Genomic DNA, 19,929 nt, shown 5'->3' with positions numbered 1-19,929 from the left:
TTTACCCGGATTTAAAACCATGATACAGATAATAATCCTTTCCTAAGCTACCATCATAAAACTAAACATGGTGCCAGTGACCCATTTCTACTGCAACCACATCATTGTAATGGGATCTTGTTTTCAGAACTACAGAATCATAGGGCGGGCAAGAGACCTTGGAGGACTTCTAGTCCAACCCCCCTGCTCAAGCAAGAGAGCCTATAGAGGTAGCCCTTGATTTACAACAGTTTACTTAGTCACCATTCAAAGTTACAACAGCACTAAAAAAAGGGACTGACCATTTTTCACATGGCCATTGAGCATTCCCATGGTCATGTGATCAAAATTCAGATGCTTGGCAACTGACTCATGACAGTTGTGGTATGTCAAGATCTTGTGATCACCTTTTGCAACCTTCCTACAAGCAAAGTCACTGGGGAAGCCAGATTCACTTACCAACCAATTTGACAACTGCAATGATTCGCTTAAGAGCTGTGGCAAGAAAGGTTGTAAAATTAACAAATGTCTCACTCAGCAGCATAACTTTTTGGTTCAATTGTGGTCATAAATTGAGGACTACATGTACTATTCCAGACCAATCTTTCTCATCTACTCGTTTCTCATCTTTTCTCTTCTTCTAATCTTTCCTACTATCTTCTCCTACTGGTATCTTATAATTTATCACTTATTGTTTGTATCTTATGATTAATGATTGTAACTATGATTTATGACCTATCACTTCATTGTTTTATTGTACATTGAGAACTTACGCACTGGAGACAAACTCCTTATGGATCCAGTCACACTTGACCAATAAAGAATTCTATTCTATTCTTTAAAAACTGGCTGTCCAATCCTAGCAAGTACATGCAATTTTCATTTGTTCATATTCATATTCATATTCTGAATAATATTGTTCATATTGTTCACATTTGTTCGTATGTTCATATTGCTCACTTAGTCAAAAGATACATGTAATAACCAAGAAATCATGCCTCCTTACTTTGTTTCGTAATTCCAGATACGGACAGATTTGTCCAACGAACATGTAGCAACAAGTGGTTTGCGAATGCAGGTATCCAAGCCAGTAACAGCAGAAGAGTGTATTGGGAAATTCAGGTATTCAAAATGAGCCGTCTCTCCCTTATGAAACATGATATGTGTTATCGAACAAATACTTATATGATAGTCTAACACCAAATCTACCAACCATTCTCAATGGGATTAAATATACACCAGATCTATCAGAACAAAATTGTGCAATGACCTTAGCTTTTAATTAACATCAAAAAGGAGAAAAGAAAGAGATAATAGCAATGTGCTTCAGCAGATAGCTAAGCCTATCTGGACTTAGTTACTAGGTCCAGGATCAAATCTTGGTGGGGCACCTCTGGGAAATTCCAGGACTTGTTGTATGAGGGAAGTAAACATCCTTAAAAAAAGCAAAATAATGCCAAACCATTTCTACCCCTTTGCCAGGAAAACCACATGGGCATGTCTGTAAAGTCACCAGGTTGATTTGAAGGAGACTTGTACCTGAATCTAGACAAATTGCTCTCAAATAACTTAGCTAGAAACAGCCACTTCTAAAATAGCTGCATGTTTTAAACAGATGAATTTACTCAAAATGAAAAGAAAAAGGTTTTCAACAAATATCCAAGCACAGTATTAAAAGGAATCCTAATAGAAGTTCAAGCAGAAAGCATATTGCATAACAATCCTATTGGAAAAGTCTGGTCATGGATACCTGCCAATCTGTTCTTATATTGGAGAGCTGTTGATCTTAAACTGGAATCTATTAAGAATGGATGACTCAGTTCAAAATGTTTAAAGTTTTAAAGACAAGAACTAGCAATTTAGGTAATCTGATTTCAGAAATAAAATGCAGGTGTATGAACAAAACAATATGCCCCAATTTCTAGATTGTAAAGAGCTACTTATATTGTTATACTGCCAATTACCTGAATTTCTGATCTTCTTTAAAAAGTTTTTCAAAAGTTGCCTCTTGCCCTAACCTCATTCCATATTAAGGAGTGATTGGTGGATAGTTTGCTGCTAGTAATACTTAGTGGGATGGGAGAGAAATCTGTGGAGACTTCCTTAATATGCCCAGGACACTGTAATTATATTTGTTAGTACAATACCTGTAACAGGATAGGGATCTTTAGTGGGGGCGGCAAATGTTCTGCTGACTGAAAGTGTGGTGAATAATATTTTAACTCAACCATGTGTCTGATGCACACTTATTAAGAGTGTTTTCTACATTGCAGAAATACATTTTTTAAAATGTTGCCTGTATAGTACCTTTTTTCATTGTTTGGAATGAATTTATTATTTATTTATATTTCCAAATCACCTCCCTCAGAGGGGGGCTCTGAGATAACTTACTTTAGTTAACTCAGCTGATGACATGGAAAGATAATACACCTGATTTTTATTTGTGCTGATGAGAAGTGTCTCTTCTGCAGGACTGAAGGCAATACACACAATCTCTTGTTTATCTGATTGGTGTGGATCACTGCTGCATGGATCTTGTGAAATCTATAATATAACACAACCATGTTAGACTTTGTTTCCTTAAATATATGCCAGCAATTCTGTAGAAAAATAGTAATTAAAAACACATCATAAATAGCAATAGCATTTAGATTTATATACTATCCCACAGTGCCTTTCAGCATTCTCTAGGCAGTTTACTATGTCAGTCTCCAACAATCTGGGTCCTCATTTACTGACCTCAGAAGGATGGAAGCAATGTCAAGCTTGAACCCTGTCAGGATTGAACTCTAGACAGTAGGCAGAGTTTGCTTGCAGTACTGTATTCTGACTACTGCACCACCATATTTAAAACTTAAATATTGATTCCTATGGGATGACCAATAATCACAGTGCACAATTCATTTGTGCTACAAACAAGCAGAACAGTTTTCTCTGATTGTGGTCCTATGATAAACCATATATGTTGGACCCGAACTAGGTGAGAGGATTACATAACAAAGGTGCTTTTTCAAGAGGCAACTGGATTTTCTGGTTTTTATTTGAAGACATTTCGCTTCTCATCCAAGAAGCTCAGAGTTGAAGAAGCTTCTTGAATGAGAAGCAAAACATCTTCAAAGAAAAACCGAAAAGTCCAATTGCGTCTTGAAAAAGCACCTTTGGGACAACCATTACCTGAATAACTGAGAATCTTCATAGACAATTATATAACAACTTTGTCACGATCAACCCTATAGTATATCTTTTGTTTGGCTTGGCAGCATCCCTCTCACTCTTTTCTTTCCAAGCATCAGTCTTATTAGCTGTTACACTCTGGTCTGGGAAATAGTATTTCACAGTAACAAAATGAAGGATTGTGCCCTTCACAAGTTTTACGTACCCGAATCTCTCGACTTTCTCGGTAACCATCCTTCTCATCTGACTTCTCAAACAGTAAAACAATACCCGGACCAGCAGAGCAAGCAAATCCCTTGGAATATGCAGCAATAGCAGAAACTCGGGGCAGAGAAGCTTGCTGCTGCCCTTCAGCTTCAGAAACTGCCTCAGTAGAGTACTCGGGGGAATTTGTAAAAGGAAATTCAATGAGGCTTGAAAAGTAAATGAGACAAAGAGCCGGAATTGTTAAGCATTTCAAATATGTGTTGTGCAGTGTGTAAAAAAAAATATTGTGCTCCCCTTTATTTTAAGATAGTTGTCTTCCCAATATGTGATTTTAAAGTTGCTATGTTGTATACATTTCTAAGATTTTAAGTAATGGCTTATTTTCTGAATAAACATATTTTACAAACCCAAGATTGGAATTTAGTACATTTAAAATAGAACATTTCCTAGAAGCAAACATTTAATCAGAAACTGGAAACTTAGTCCAAGTGTTGAAGCATGCTTATGTTTTTATCTTTGATTAAACAATTTTCAGAAAACTCACCTTTCTGATTCTAGAACTGGTTCTTCATTCAACATTTCAGTGGTTTGTTCTTTCCGCTCAATACTTGTCTCCCACCGTAAATCACCAGAATCAAATAAATAGAGTTTGCCTGTATCAGTACCCACAATCACTTTCTCTTCAGACAGCCAGGCATGGGACAAGTAGTTTTGGGGCTCTCCCCGTAAGAAATTGGTCTGCTTTAAGGATCCTTCTGTATATTTGTATAGCTTGAAAATACCATTTCCTATGACACAGACTTGAGTATTATCCTGAGGATTGAAGCTCACCTGAAAAGAAATATACATGCAAGATCATTTGATAATTATTGTATGTGCAATTCAACTAATTGATTTAATTCATTAAAATCAAGGGCAACACAATTCTATTATATTTAGTGCGTATATATGCATATGTTAACCTTACTCTGCAGCCCAGACCAAGAAATCCACAGGAAGACTAAACTTATTTTAATTGGGATTGACTAAGTTAACAAAATCTTGCAGATGTAATTATTCAGTGCCCCTTCCTCCTTCTTATTCTCCACTGAATTAGGAAAGTACTGGTATCTTAACTGAATCATTTCTGGATGTTAACTCATGGTTCTGGACCCAAAAATAGTTCAACCCACCTTTGCCTTGGTAATTGTTCCTTTTTAAAATAGTAATGTCATTAACATCAAATTAATTTATTTATAACAATGTCGCAAGACAAATACAGAATAGAGATAATTGAATTGCACATTGAAACTATCTGTACAGTAATACATTTTTTTAATATTGTATCCAGCTTAATTACTGACACTTAATTGTTCCCAAGATATTACTTATCTTCAACTTACTTGATAAAGAGGATTATTCTGAACATCAGCCCTAATAATTGCCATTGTTCTTTGTTTTTCCCACATCCAATAGGCAAGCTGTGATTCAGGAGGTCCTGCCTGTGCCACTAAATATTTGGAATCAGGAGAAAAAGCCAGGCTGATAAATTCCTGCACAGGAAAATCAAAAGTATTCAGAATCTTCCGCTTCTTGCATGGAACAGATGATAGTTCATAAATTGTGATAGCTGGTTTATCTTGAAGTGTCTCTGAAATGGCCAGATAGCGTCGATTGGGACTTATTGCTAGTGCAAGCATCCCTTGGCTTTTTTCTGAGCCTACATAGTACACACACAAAAATACAAAATTCCTGTAAGCTTAACATCATAATGTTAAATTTAGATTAGGAAAAAATGGCACCAAATTACAATATTATAGTTATCCACATAAATCACCTGATTTTCTGATAAACACTTTAATATATCTCCAAGTAATAATGCAATTAAGTAATTTATGAGAAATCCATAAAATGCTTAAGTGCTAGTTCTGCATTATAATAGAGAGAGGAAACTGTCAACAGAATTCTTTTTTTTTCCTCCAAAATTTTTATTTGTTTTATTTATTATTTATATAACATGTAAAAATTCAATTTTAATGAAACAATGTTTTGTGTGGGTACAATTACTCTTAGGAAATCCTAATCAAAATGTTTACAATAATATTCATCACAATGATATTAGTTCTATAATAAGGATAATATTGTTGACAGAGTTCTTGATTTACTTGGTCATCATTGGCATATTTAACTGTGATCATGAAAGTCACTGCCTCATTTAGATTTAACTCTACTGCCTTGCAATTCACATGACTCAAGTGAATTGAATTAGTTAGTCTCAAACAATTTCTCCTGTCCTTCTTGACATATTTAAAAGAAAACTGAATTCATACAGGTTTTAAACCATCATATTATACACAGATCTAACAACTGTATTTACAGTATTGAACTATGCTAATTTAAACCTAAGTTTTAAGAATGTAAATATTTCCAATAAACAATTATTCATCTGTGACAGTAAACAGAAGATAAACAGAAGGAAAAGCATCCAATCCTGAGAACATTAAAGAAAAGCCAAAGCTTAGTAAATATTAAAAAGTAAATTGGAAGCTCATATTGCCTATATTTTTATTTAACCTGGAAAGTATATTGTAAAAGACAAAGAAACTATTGCATTTTGTTTGTCAGCACTGATGATAAAAGAGCAGAGTAGCGAAAACAAACTTTGTACCTCACATTTGGAAAGAATGCATAATGTAAAATAGCTGTCTTCCCCCCAAAATGTTATCTCAATATGCTACTTATGAGAGCCAGTATGGTTAATGTGTTGAATTATAAGGTTGGAGACCCAGATTGTAATCTTCCATAAAAACTCACTGGGTGACTTTAGGCCAATCACTTTCTCTCAGACCAACTAACATTGCACTTCTCACTATACATAATTTAAAATTTTTTAAAGGGTATGATCTTGTACGTATAGGTAGTCTTCGACTTACGACCACAACTGAGCCCAAAGTTTATGTTAAGTGAGACATTTGTTAAGTGAGTTTTGTCCCATTTTATGACCTTTCCTGCCACAGTGATTAAGTGAATCACTGCAACTGATAAGTGAGTAAGCCGGTTGCTAAGTGAATTTGGCTTCCCCATTGACTTTCTTTGTAAGAAGTTATCAAAAGGTGATCACATGACTTTGGGATGCAGTAATGGTCATAAATATGAACCAGTTGCCTGGTTCATCTGAATTTTGGGGACGCTGCAAAGGTCGTGACTGTGAAAAACGGTCATTAGTCACATTGTTCAGTGCCACTGTAATTTTGAGCAGTCATTAAACGGACTGTTGTAAATTGAGGACTACCTGTATTTAAATCCTGCAAGTGAAGAGAGAACAACAAAGAATATATAAGAACTATTATCTATTTGTAAGAGTATTATAGTCAAAGGAAACAGTTTCGAGGGTGTAGACCAGAGAGGATCTCAACTTTCCCCTTCAGAGCTGAAGAAGCTTCTTGGATGAGAACTTTTCAAAGAAAAAACAGAAAGTCCAGTTGCCTCTTGAAAAAGCACCTTTGGGTTTCCCCTTCTTGTATCGGAATTAGAAATGATAGAGGTGGGGGGGAAGGGGGAGGTAGGCTAATTTACCTGGGATGAACTTCTGCCATTTCTGTTCTATGTGGTATTTCACACAGCTATTTCCCGCGGGGTAGACTATTATCTGCTCATCAAAAAAACAAATATTATTTGCTACTCGGGACTGGAACCCAAAGATGTGGAGAGCCTGAGCCACAATCACTGACATCGCGACTGAATTCAGACAGCCGGGCTAGAAAGAAGAGAGACAAACGGGAGAGGATTTATTAGGAAGAGCCGAGTGGCTCCCTTCACGGGCAGCTTCCCTGGGACCGGGCTCTTCGGCTACTTTCGGCGGTCTCGCTCTTTCGGTTCGTTGCTCGCTCCGATCCGTTTTCAAAAATTGCTACCAACTGCTACCAAGAAGATGCTCCCGTAAGGCAAAGTACGACGGAAGAGAAGGGGTTTCCATGGCGACAGCGTCCCCAGGACAAGGCTGACAATTTGGCGGAGCGGAACCGGAAATAGATGGAACGACCACGGAAAGCGGAAGTGCCTTTTTTTTTTAAACAATACCTCGTGGTGAACGAGGAGCCGGATGGCTGAAAAGATTTTCGGGCTAAGTTGAATTAACCGGGGACCGGTTGATCAAAGTGAGTAGGACGCCTTTAGAAATTTAAACAGAGACATCTAAAGCTCACAGACATAAAAGCATCGATCATAGCTAATTTAAAATGGGGACCTTATCGATTTTTTAAAAAGCAGATGGAGTGGATTCCGAAGAATGGAAATCTGGAAGGAATTTTAGATTCGGTTTAATGCAAAATTAATAATTGGAGGGGGGGGGTAATTGGACATTCAATAGGTTGTAGCTTATGTTTTATATTTTGTTTATTTTAAAAGCAAAAAAAATATGGAAATTACAAAATACCGATATTACATGGAATATCTTCGCATTTAAGATAAAGTTCCGTATATAGAGGCTTGGATTAAAACAAATATAAAGCAAAGTTACGATAGTTAAACACTTTAGTACTTTTTAAAACTTATTTTTAACTATTAAATTGGGTTTTAGATGAGCTGAGAGATCTGTTTGATAAAGCATAATCATAGTTAAAGAGTGTAGAATCTTTATTTTAAAAGAGTCCAGGCGTCAAATGTAATAGGCCATGTACAGAATTGTATTTGACAAAGACTTTACAGGTTAAATTGACATTGACATTCATGTTGTATTTCATGTATACAGTTATGTTAAAAGTTGATGCATAATAGCTCCTAATTTAGTAGAGCTTAAGTATGGGATGGAAAAACCTCATCAATTAACATTGTATGTGCCTTGCTGAGGGAAGGATGAAGTTAGCAGTCCAATTTTGAATTTGTTCCATGGCCTTGAATTTGCAGTATGTTGTCTGATTATTTTCTTGGTTTTGATATAGATTGGAGGCAAAATCCAAACATCTCAAAAAGCAGTATAAGATGCCGCCCATAGCTATGGAGCAAGAATTGTCATTATCCTCTGATTCTGAAGAATCTGTTATAGCAGATCAAGAGGTATGTTTGGCACCTGAGAAATACCCCGATATTCTAGTAGTGTATAAACTAAAGGAATGAAACTAACATTTAAGCTGAATTTTAAATGATCTTGTGTGAATTGATAAATGCATAGGCTGATATGGAGACTGCTGTTTGGGAGCAGTGTTTTGGAGGTTTTTAAGAAGAGATTGGATAACCATTTGCCTGAAATGGTTTGGATTTCCTGCCTGAGCAGGGAGTTGGACTAGAAAACCTCCAAGATAATTTGCATCCTTTTAGATGGTTGAAGCACTTGGAGGTTTATCTGTGTCCAATATAAACCTCCAAGTGCTTCGAAGTCCCTCTGAAAGGATGCAAATGACCAGCTGTCTGCAAGGAATATAAATCATTCCATTCCCCACTATCCAGTCAGAGCTGAAGAAGCTTCTTGGATGAGAAATGAAATGTCTTCAAAAGAAAAAACAAGAAAGTTCAGTTGCCTCCTGAAAAAAGCATCTTTGGGACATCTGTAAGGGAGATAGCTGGCAATTAGACTTTGGTATGCAAGTACTGTGCATACCAATGTCTGTGGTAATTGTGTTAGGGTGTAACTATGCACGTTTCCATTTTTGTATTATCGTGACTTGCTGTATTTTATTAAGGTAATGATATTCTTGATTAGAACTTAACCTATGATGACTACATAAACTCAACCATGCATGGGTATAGAAGTGGTTTGCCATTGTCTTTCTGCAGGAATGTACCTGCAACCATAGAATTCCTTGATTGTCTCCCTGTAATCTTACCCTTTTTTAGGGGCTGAGGCCACACAAGGTTGGCCAATTGTTGTCACTTGATGAGGCTATATTATCTTAGTAATAATTAAAACAGTCTGTTATCCCAAACAGGCTAAAGGGCTATGCCTGAAAGTATAGTGAATATAGGTTTTCATACTAACTGGATTAATGATAGTATTAGTTACTGTGCCACACTTAAGAATTGCACAGTGCAATACATAAAATAGTATCTAATCTAAACCAGAAGTGGTCATGTGGCATCAGGATAAATGCTGAAGCTTAGAACTCACTGACCAGATTATTCTTTTCCATTGGATCCTCATTTATGTGCTTTGATGTCACATGCTCACTTCTATTAATGGGATCAGTTTTATACTTGTATATATTAATTTAATTATAACATAAGTTATAAATTATAATATAATTTAATTATATAATGTAATTAATATAATTATGTTAATGTGTTAACATAAATACCTTTTTTCAATGTAGCTTCAAGAAGCATTTGCTAAAGGTTCATTGAAACCAGGCTTAAATATTGTGTTGGAGGGACGACCAAAAGCCTTTAATAATGTGGTAAGTACTGTGATATCCGTTGCTTGAACTTTTTTGGTTGTTTGTGAACAACTCAACATTTACCTCACATTTTTAAACATCAGCCTTGTAGTACACCAAATTGGAATTCTAAATTCAACACCAAGCATTCAAGGGTTTGGTCCATTTATCTGACAGCTTGATGGGTCCAACCTTTTAGATTAGACATTGTTAATTGCTTACAAGCTTTAGTTCCTTGATTTTGGGGATAAAAAGGTTAGAAATATTGGCAAGTAAACACTCCATTTATAAAGGTACAGTGTTTTCAGTTTAGTATATTACGAATGTACTATACCGTGGTATGAACGTAATATGAACGTGTAATACGAATGTAATGTGAGGAGAGACTTATCGAGCAACTTTTGTTTATGTTGCCAGTGTAACAAAGGATTACGTTTTCTATGTAGATCTTTGTTAGGAAGATCTTAAACCCAGAATACCTGACATTCATTGGATTTTTTAAGAATTTTTAAATATTGCACATTTTGTTTGATGGGCATGTAGCTGGAATCTGGCTTTTTGAGAGAAATTGGTGTGTTAGTGCAAAATCTTGTTGCTTGCTTTAAAATGAATATCATCTGCAACCATTCTGTGCAGTAGTTAACTGATATGGAGAAACATCTAAGCATTGAGGTTATGTAGAATTAATATGATCTTCCTAGGATGGATTGAAACGGTGCTTGTCTGAATTCCAAAGAAATCTCTCCTGGGTCGAAAGGCTTGATATTACCTGTCCACTGGAAACAAATGTCACCCGTGCAGCTTCCAAGAACACAGTTGAAAAAGATTCTGTTGATCCTGAAGATGACTTTAAAAGAGAAATGAACTTGTAAGTCTTAGTATATGAGGCAAAAGATTTTCTTATGCTGTGAGTCTTATATGCAGTCTTTGTTTTATTCTCCTGCACAATAGATGATACAGTTTGAGTTCACATGAAGTACTAAGACAGGTCTACATAGGGTACTAATCCATAATGAATGGATTCTTATGTAAGAAACAAAAGTAATATAGCTTAATAATGTGTGTTAACTGGTCCACCATACTATAAGCTATATGTTGCTATGATATTAATAATCAGTTATTTTACTTCCCACTGCATATATGTAACAACTTATTAGCATATTGACACTATTTGTATAGTTGCAGTTATTTGACAGTGCATATTAAAAAGCTTATCTCTTGAGTGCCTCCATAGCAGTAATGTTCTCAGCTTGAAAGGGTAGCTAGACTAGATATTTTTTTATTTCAGTGAAGCATATGTTTAATAGATCACAAATCCTGAAATTTTTGGAATATTTAGCCGCTGATTAGAAATAGTAATGTTGATTCTGATTTCCTCAGTTATCATCAAGCCCAAGCCTCTGTTCTGGAAGCATTACCTCGGTTACATCAGTTTAAAATCCCCACAAGGCGGCCCGATGACTATTTTGCAGAGATGGCAAAATCTGATCAGCAGATGCAAAAAGTAAGATTTATAGGTCTTCAATTTCACACCTCTTCTAGCTGTCATTATTAATGAGTGTTCTGTTGGAGAGAAACTTGTGTCACATCTGTTCTAGAATTTGAAGATACTGGTTTCAAAGCTTGCACAGGACTGTAGAAATGGGGATAATGTGGTATGTTTACGTAATTGACAAGAGTAACATTAAGCCTCCTAATCTTCATATAACTAATAGTCAATGTTATATACTGTAGCATAACCTATGCAACTAAAAGTTCTGCAATATAGAAGGGCCTATTAAAAATCCTGCAATATAGAAGGGCCTATTAATACGTACAGGATACCTATTGCTATCCTGCAGTGCTCTTCCTTCCTTCATTATTAGTGAAAGATTTGGGACCAATAGGACATAGACCTGTATTGTTCTTTAGTTATTTTGAGATATGCTGTTTGTTCTTTTAGCACAGAATATTAATAGGAATTTACTATTGCAGTTGTATTTCTACTTCTCTAAATTCCTTTTTAGAACATACAGAATAAATTATTAGTTTTTATTACTTCTATGGAATTATATCATATAGTTACCATTTAATGCTGAATCCTCCTTAGTATCAATATTAAAATTAATCTTGTGCCTTTTGGTCTTTTATTGATTCCATAGCTTTTAATCTTCTACTTATCTTTCAATTGTATGTGTCTGTATGTATATGTACATATGTATGTATGTGTATATATGTGTATACACACCCACACACAGAATAGTTTCATATGGAAATGTAGAATTTTATAGTTAGTATTATTTATGCCAGTGAATATATAAAATGAAACAAGTGAACATCTACTGGAAAAAACAGGAAACAGGTATATAAAAATAATGTTTAGTTTTCACAATATCTTAGATTATTAATTTTAAAACATAATGTATAATATTTAATAATGTTTGTGTTCATGCTTTTATATTTTTATCAACTTTTATCTGAGCTTCCTGAAATCTTGGAAACTTTGGTGCGTTATAAATTTTAATAAATGAAACCTATCTCATTTCTTCATCTCCCCCTTATAATTCAGGCTGATTTTTTTTTCCCTTTGGGGAGTTTACCCCCTCCCCCTTTGAAACATCCATTTAGTTTTTATTTATAGACACTTATCTCACTGTTACTATTTTATAAGTAATTCAAGGCAGCAAATACTAAAGTGTTTTTAGGGGAGATTTCTACTCCAAAAAAGGGGATTCAATCCTAGAATGATCCTTATAAAGAAAAAGGCTGCAGTTTTTATTTTATTATCATTTTTTTAAAAAAAAAAGATTAAAATTAAGTTATATCTTCTCCACCTCCTACTTTGGGGCCTGGCTCCACTCACTTTTGGAATAATATGCAGTGTAAGTCCAGAGTGGTCCTTAAGTTAGTGAAAGTTGCTATCTAAATTTACAATACATTTGGGCATTGAATGTGTATTTGTGTGCCTGAAATAGCTTTTGCTTTGACTATTATGTGTTATGGTTGGATATGTATTTTGACATGGCTATCTTGCCTAATGCTGGGGGAACCTTGTCAGAATAGGCTCTGAAGATGTAAAGAGATGATAAAATTTAATGACATATTTAAAATGCTGTAGTATTGTTACAAAAACCTGAAAAGGTTTTTGTCATGTATAAACAGTAGGAGTATTCTTCCATTTGCTAAAAAAACAACAACAACCCCATATTCTTTTGCATTAGATTCGTGAAAAGCTGAAGAGCAAAAAAGAAGCCATGGAAAAGTCTGAAAAGGCCAAGCAACTCCGGGCCCTAAGAAAATATGGCAAGCAGGTAAGGAGTGCCCTTGCAATTGAATGACAAAAATCATTTCAATTCATTCAAACTGTTTTGCTTGGAAGATTTTCAGTCAACTGATAGGATTCCTCACAGACAGTATGAGGACCATATGTACCTGAAAATCCATAAAATTGGAACATTTTGGAAAAGTTCAGGTACAAATGAGAGCAAGGCTCATGTTTGATTTCTTGTTGATAGGTTCAAATTGACGTGTTGCAGAAGAGACAGAAGGAGAAGTCCACAATGTTAAATGCAGTCAAAAAATATCAGAAGGGTGAGTCACTTCCTTCCCACCTCTCAATTTTAGAAAAGGAGTAAGAAGCTGTGATAACAAGAAAACATGAGTCTCAGCATCAGCTGCCTAATAAAGGCTTGTTGTGCCAGTAAATAGTCTGCTGTGGCTGACTCATCGAACCAACAATATATTGGTAACATACGCCTTTCTGTAACAGTTTCATATTTGCAACTGGACAATCAGCACCTGTTAGCCAATAAGGGATCCCCCGTGGTCTCTTGTTCATAGTTTTTCTTTGACGATTTTCTACAGACTTTCTCTTTTTGCCTACTTTTCTTCATTGTATTGATTCACTACAAAAAAGAGTAGAATGTGGATCGTAACCACTGACAGATTTCAGTGGCTCTGTAAGGCTTGTTTAATAACTGCATGTCAGCTGACCTTTTCATAAAGACAGCTGAAATAAAAGAAAATTTGAGGACAGAAGAGTGGCTATTTTGTGAATAATTGGCTTATGAACTGAAAGCAAACTACCAGATTCAGAGATGCTCACCTCAAAATACTGTCTTATCCATTTTCTGGTTGATAGATTTAGGAATCCAGTAAGACCACCGTAGATTCAACAAGCCTGATGTTGTCATTTGGTAGTCAGGGATTGGATGTATTTGGGACTTTCTAAAAAGTAAATGCTTCTTTATGTTAAGATAACGACAGAATGACTTTCTTTAAATTTGGTTCGATATGCATAAAATATTCCAGAACATTGGGAATCAAAGTTTAAGAGTGCCAGAAGGCTGTAGCCTCTCATTTCATGTAAGCCTCCTTATTTCATGTAAGGTCTCTTGGACAAGCTGGAATTCCTGGAAGGTGACAAATCATCCGAGCCTCAGAAGAAGGAAGGAACAGAGAGGCAGCCAATAAAGAAAGGGTGAGACTAAAGTGCATCTTTGTTCTGAATATGAGTCTTTTGTAATAGAATGGAATAGAATAAAATTGAAGAGTTGGAAGGGATCTTGTAGGTCATCTAGTCCAACTCCCTGCACGAGCAGGAGAGTCTATACCAGGGGTCTTCAACCTTGGCAATTATAAGACTTGTGGACTTCAACTCCCAGACTTCCCCAGCCAACCGTGCTGTCTTAAAGTTACCTCTGGCCTATACCATTTCAGATAAATGGCTGTCCACACAACCAAGATCAAAAGTTGATCCACCAAGAAATGTTAGAATTTCTGTGGCGCAATTTCTTTATTTGGGGGACTGTCACACACTCAAGTGACTTTTAGAAGACTCAGTAACTGAATGAAACAAAGGAGTGAGCATTATGTGTAAAATCAGCTAAAAGGACTTCTATCATAAATATGAACATTTTAAGACTTGCATTCCCAAAATTAAGAGGAATGTTTATTGAAACAGAGTCTGACAAAAAGTGTAATATTTGGCTATTTTGAAGAAACAGAACATGTATGGGCCAAAGTATCTGTATTTTTTTAAAATTTGTAGGAATACCTAATCGTGACTGACATAGTCTTTTCTTTCAGACCAAGTGCAAAAAGACGCTACAAGAATCAGAAATTTGGCTTTGGTGGCAGAAAGAAAGGGTCCAAATGGAACACCAAGGAAAGCTACAATGATGTGTCCAGCTTCCGTGCTAGCAAAGCCCACAACAAGGGAAGTGGCAAAGCAGGGAAAAGGGGTGCCAAAGTAAGTTACAGTTGAGTTATTACATGCTACAATTAGATCATTAGAGGAGCATATGTGACTATGCTGATATGACTAGTGAATTCTATATTTTTCCCCTCTCTTTTCAGAAGAGGCCTGGCAAAAAGATGAGGCAGAAAATTAAGAGCCGTTCGTGATAAAGATTGGAAATGGAATGACATTTTGAGCCCAGCTCTGTACACAATATTGGCATATAACCATGAACGGATATGGGACTTGAACTTTCCTGGTTATGGGTGTGCTGTAGAATGGCAAATGTTTTTGTTTGATTCACACACAAATAGCAAACAGATGCTTTTTGTTGCCTTTCATTTCAGACTACTTTGAAAATTCTTAAGTGAATTAAAGTGATGATGGTTTGATCCTCCTTCTTTAGGTTTGGAAAGATGCATACTGGAATATTTGGGGAGGATACCAGAGTCCTTCAGTTCTTTGCCTATCATGAAAAAGCAATGATAGCCTGCAAAGTATGGCAGTAGTGCTTGTGTTTGGCCACTTCATTGATTCCTTCACAAAATGGCAGTTGATTGCTTCCTCTCTTTGAGTATCATGAATTGCGTGTTAATCACTCATGCATATAAGTACTGGGAGAGATGGCATAGTTATGGATGAGAAATTCATTGCCTAGGTATCTTACGAAACACACACAATTTTGGGACAAGTTTATTGCAACTGCTAAAACTTCAAAGAGCAAGACAGCTTCTTTTCTTAAAATAACCAACTACATTGACAAGATGATAACCTTGCAGGGCAAAAATCCTAAATGAAAGTTTGACATCTTCACAGTAAGAGCTCATGATGTTACTATGTGCTTATTTGCTTTTGGTCATCTCCTTCAGGCGCCACAGAGCAGCCATGTACCTACTGATTTCAGTGCTCCGACTTGGGAAGTGCAGCCTATTATCGTTCCGGTTGATACTGATCTGTGAAAGAGAATATGATTATAACATAAGAGCATTGAAATAAAAGAAGGAACAAAGTGTTGGATGCTTCAGTATAACTCCCTCTCACCTGAAAACCCATTTGATGCTACCTGAACCCTTGGAAGGCTTTCCTCATGATTCTAATGTTCCCAAATGGTATCTTCTTCCTGGGAAGGCTCATCTTAATCATGACAGTACTTCAAAACTTGGGAGTGGCACTCGTCCCACAATATTTAGCTTTCCCTGAAATCCTACTTACCAATGGTGTGGAAAACCAACCAATTTCCTGACTTTCAGTTTGTGGTTCTGTGTATTTCTTGGGTGGCTCAAGTGCAGCATGATGAAAAAGCTGTAGGAATTTAGCTGTTGGGTTAAAACATTGACAGTAATTATTAGGTAGTTTCAATTGGGCGGGTGTGAAATAGTAAAAGTGTGGAACTAGATTACTTAAGAGTTATGTAAATAGTTCTATTGAACATTTAATGGTATTTTGGTTTGCATAACTTACAGGTCTGTATCCAGTATTAAGTTGTATTTTTTACTTTGGAATATACAGTATATGATGCTATTCAAGAAATGCAGTCACAAGATGACTGACATTAAATAGAACACCAAACGTACAAAATTTTAGCTTATTAAATTGCTTTGATTGTTCTTTCTGGGGGAAAAGCTAGGCAGCTTTGGCAGGCATTTATATCTTGTATGTTTAATGAAGCAAAACTGCCAGACATTCTGTTTGTGTGTGCTGAATTGACAGAAGCATAATACTTAAATGTGAAACCATGCATTTAACCTTTTCCTTTATTTAATGCAAGATTGTAGATCATGAATAATTTCTGCCTAGTAACGTGCTCATATTTTTGTATCATGGTTCCTCATTCTGATCTAGGTTTTGCCCTAGATTTTGCTTGGCATCTGGTTCCCTTGCAATTCCAGGAAACCTTCCACCCTGCTGTTAGTTTTAGATAATACTTTGCATAATTTATAGAAATACAGAAGTGAATACAAAATGTAATAGCAGAAGATACTTTTTTTGAAAATGTGGGGAAAAAGTCCTACACTTGATCTTGGTCAAGAAGCAACCTTTACACCCATCTAAAGTGCACACTTTTTGTTTTAGAGTACTTTTAGATTTTTGTTTGTTTGAATATCTTTTGTTTCATATTCTAATGAGAGAGAAATTCCCTGAGGATGGGCTCCAGCCACAAGGCTGAAAGCTTGGAAGACTAAACCTCTGGTCCCAGTGATCAACCCAGATTGGATCCTGCAAACTAGATTTAATTACCGTATATTTCCTCTTTTTTTCTCTTCCCTCATGCCCTAATTTCTTTGCAGGATTTTACACGGTGTTAGTTAACCCAAAAGGGAATCGTATGATGGGCTTGTGTGAATAAAAGGGCTGAAGCCAAATTTGATGGCATCATTTTAAAGGCAGGACATGTAAGCGCTTTTTTGAACTTTAAGAAAGCAAAAGTAGTACCAGTAGTAATAGGTAACTTAGGTGCAATCCCAAAGCAACTGGATCACCACTTGAACACCAACGGCATTGACAAATTCACCATAGTTAATTGGAAAAGGTAGCTTTACTTGGGACAGCTTACATCCTATGACGATGTCTGTAACATCACCAAACATCCACGCTGCCTATCCCAGGTCCTTGGGAAGGGCTTGATAGGCAGACAAATATGTCAGGTCCAATCTGAACATCTGTCCAACTGTTATGAACCATAATAATAAAATGACATTCTAGGTCAGAGGTGTCAAGCTCATGTCATGGCGGCATCATGTGAGGTATTGGGATTTTTTTCTCCTTTGCTAAACTGGGCGGGGGCAGGGCCAGCATGTGACGCATATAACCAGAGAGTTATAAACACAGCACAAAAAATCTTTGGTTGCTCTCTTTCTTCTTTGGAAGAGATTGCAAAGCCCAGACTCCTCTCTAGAGCACTAAAAATCTCCACAGACCATTCTCATCCTGGTCATTATATTTCGAATTGTTACCATCAGGGAGACATTATAGGTGTCTTAAAATGAGGATTAATAAGACTGAGAAAGTTTCTTTTCCAAGGCAATAATTGTCTCGAATCAAACAGTACATTTGTGATTTAGTTCTATGTATAAAGTGGCATTTTTAAACTAACAATATATGTTTTAAATAGGTTTTAGACCAGGTTTTTAATTATTATTACTTTAATTATTTTAATTTTTAAATACTGTGTAGTGTGATTGTGATGTGGTGTTTGGGGCACTGTGCTGGAGTAGCTTTCAAATTTCATTGTATTTTGAATGCAATGACAATAAATCCTATTCTATTCGGCCCGTGGGCCATGAGTTTGACACCCCTGTTCTAGGTGCTTAGGGAAAAATTGCAAACATCAATTAAAAACCTCAGCTGTGATTTTCCTGAATGGATAGTAATACTAATACCAGTCTAAACATCTGGCTCACTATGCAACCCACCATAATAAAATATCAGTGGCATCCATCCATAATAAACTGCAGTTTGAAAAAAAAACGTATTGTTAACAGTGCCTTACCATCTGCAGGTTCCTCTAAGTTATCATGCCAAGAGGCAGGTTTCCCAGTTAAGGCATGAACTGGAAGGCAAAAGCAAGATTATGAAATTAGCTATTGCTGATCTTCAAATTAAGGCACTCTTAAACTTCGCTTTAGACTACCGTAAGAGAATGAGACAAGTTAATATTTTCTCCTTACCTTGATTTCTTTGGGGACATTTTGGGTAACATTTAGTCTGAAATGCTGACTTTTGCAGAACCAAAAACATGCATAGAGAATCAATGATTTCAACCAGGTCTTTATCATTGTTTCATCCCATTCTCTTTGCGAGTAGCGCCTACATCAGGCATTGATTACATTCAATGGCAAGGATAGGTTTACAAAAAGGAAAGGAAAGGGAGCAATACAGGTAGTCGAGTTACTACAGCAACTGAGCCCAAAATTTAGGTTGCTAAGTGAAACATTTCTCTTGCCACAGTTGTTAAGCTAATCACTGCAGTTTATTTATTTAATTTATATTCCCGCCTATTTGCCCATGGCGACTCGAGGGAGTTTACACAATGTAAAACCGTATTTAAAACAAATAAAAATAAAAACAATAAAAATTAACAAAGAGAAATAAATTAGTAAAGTACAACAGAACAAAATTTGGGAAAACAAAACAACCACAAAAAAATCAATAACCAACTTCCACCCTCCTCCCGGACGACAGCAGATCACACTAGCCACCTGATGGGCTCCATCCCTCTCTTTGGTTCCCCAGGCCCGCTGGCAAAACCAGGTCTTCAGTGCCTTTCGGAAGAATATTAGTGAGGGGGCCATTCTAATCTCTGGGGGAATGATGTTCCAGAGAGACGGAGCCACCACGGAGAAGGCCCTTCTTCTGGGTCCCACCAGTATTGCTCGTATCGCGGTTGTTAAGTGCATCTGGCTTCCCTATTGACTTTGTTAGAAGGTTGCAAAAGCTGATCACATGCCCCCAGGACATCGCAATTGTCATAAACACGAACCGCTGGCCAAGCACCTGAATTTTGAACATGGGACCGTGGGGGATGCTGCGACGGTCGTTAAGTGTGAAAAACCGCCCTAAGTCACTTTTCCAGTGCCCTTGTAACTTTGAAGGGTCACTCAATGAACCGTTGGTGTAAGTCGAGACACTTGCCTGTATTGGACAAACGCTGCCTTCTTCCAGCCCACCTACCTTTCAGGAGCGGGTTTAACGCATACTCGGTGTGCAGGCGCTGGCATCGCAGCTCCTTCCGGACCGTCTCCGTGAAGATCTTGTTCTGACTTACTGGGTCCAGTGGCTCCTTTACCACCCCTTTAAACCCAGCCATGCGGCGTTACTTGGATCGCTGTTTCAATCGCTCCAGAACCGACGCCGTCTCCGGGCGGAGCGTATCCAGGGGCGGAGAGTGTCGCTTTCTTGGTCTCCCAGCTGTGGACCGAGAACGTCGGAAGCCGGGAAGTTCTAACTCCGCCTCTCCTCTTTTCATTGGCTGAAAAATTAAAGCTTCCCCAAATGCTGATTGGT

General features: G+C 36.8%; 3 protein-coding genes across 3 annotated transcripts in view; 1 reads left to right on the top strand and 2 right to left on the bottom strand.

Moving 5' to 3' along the window:
- CFAP57 (cilia and flagella associated protein 57) overlaps positions 1 to 7,341 on the bottom strand; it is a 28,183-nt gene extending 20,842 nt beyond the window's left edge. Inside the window, exons 1-6 of the mRNA XM_026678066.2 lie at positions 6,916 to 7,341; positions 4,743 to 5,059; positions 3,905 to 4,191; positions 3,359 to 3,566; positions 2,371 to 2,523; positions 986 to 1,125 (exon numbers count right to left, since the gene is read on the bottom strand). Coding sequence (XP_026533851.1) covers positions 986 to 1,125; positions 2,371 to 2,523; positions 3,359 to 3,566; positions 3,905 to 4,191; positions 4,743 to 5,059; positions 6,916 to 7,072 — 1,262 coding nt within the window. The 5' untranslated portion in view covers positions 7,073 to 7,341. The remainder of the gene's footprint in view (positions 1 to 985; positions 1,126 to 2,370; positions 2,524 to 3,358; positions 3,567 to 3,904; positions 4,192 to 4,742; positions 5,060 to 6,915) is intronic.
- Positions 7,342 to 7,383: 42 nt separating this feature from the next.
- On the top strand, positions 7,384 to 15,933 carry EBNA1BP2 (EBNA1 binding protein 2). Its single transcript, XM_026677937.2, has 10 exons — positions 7,384 to 7,496; positions 8,280 to 8,394; positions 9,645 to 9,728; positions 10,409 to 10,575; positions 11,088 to 11,211; positions 12,908 to 12,997; positions 13,202 to 13,277; positions 14,076 to 14,166; positions 14,775 to 14,937; positions 15,045 to 15,933. Exons 2-10 carry the CDS (start codon positions 8,320 to 8,322, stop codon positions 15,090 to 15,092), a joined length of 918 nt encoding a protein of 305 aa, XP_026533722.1. The 5' UTR covers positions 7,384 to 7,496; positions 8,280 to 8,319; the 3' UTR covers positions 15,093 to 15,933.
- CFAP144 (cilia and flagella associated protein 144) lies at positions 15,603 to 19,858 on the bottom strand. The gene is made up of 4 exons (XM_026678074.2): positions 19,597 to 19,858; positions 18,416 to 18,475; positions 16,138 to 16,241; positions 15,603 to 15,878 (listed from the first exon to the last, which is right to left on the bottom strand). The coding sequence occupies exons 1-4, from the start codon at positions 19,730 to 19,732 to the stop codon at positions 15,768 to 15,770; spliced, it is 411 nt and encodes a 136-aa protein (XP_026533859.1). The 5' UTR covers positions 19,733 to 19,858; the 3' UTR covers positions 15,603 to 15,767.
- Positions 19,859 to 19,929: the final 71 nt, after the last annotated feature.

Source organism: Notechis scutatus, chromosome 3 (genome assembly GCF_049901735.1).
Source record: "Notechis scutatus isolate UNSWTSFEM ecotype Mainland chromosome 3, rNotScu1.2, whole genome shotgun sequence".
In the NCBI taxonomy this organism is placed as follows: Eukaryota; Metazoa; Chordata; class Lepidosauria; order Squamata; family Elapidae; genus Notechis; species Notechis scutatus.
Note: the sequence above shows the minus strand (reverse complement) of the source record. Positions and strands in the feature narration are given on the sequence as shown.

Excerpts from the sequence above, each read along its gene's own strand:
- EBNA1BP2 (XM_026677937.2), top strand. The coding sequence starts at position 8,320 with ATGCCGCCCATAGCTATGGAGCAAGAATTGTCATTATCCTCTGATTCT. Across the intron at positions 11,212-12,907 it reads CTGATCAGCAGATGCAAAAA|ATTCGTGAAAAGCTGAAGAG; the intron begins GTAAGATTTATA and ends CTTTTGCATTAG. Across the intron at positions 14,167-14,774 it reads AGGCAGCCAATAAAGAAAGG|ACCAAGTGCAAAAAGACGCT; the intron begins GTGAGACTAAAG and ends CTTTTCTTTCAG.
- CFAP144 (XM_026678074.2), bottom strand. The coding sequence starts at position 19,732 with ATGGCTGGGTTTAAAGGGGTGGTAAAGGAGCCACTGGACCCAGTAAGT. Across the intron at positions 18,476-19,596 it reads GTTAAACCCGCTCCTGAAAG|TTCATGCCTTAACTGGGAAA; the intron begins GTAGGTGGGCTG and ends TTTGCCTTCCAG. Across the intron at positions 15,879-16,137 it reads GTTGGTTTTCCACACCATTG|ATCAGTATCAACCGGAACGA; the intron begins GTAAGTAGGATT and ends TCTCTTTCACAG.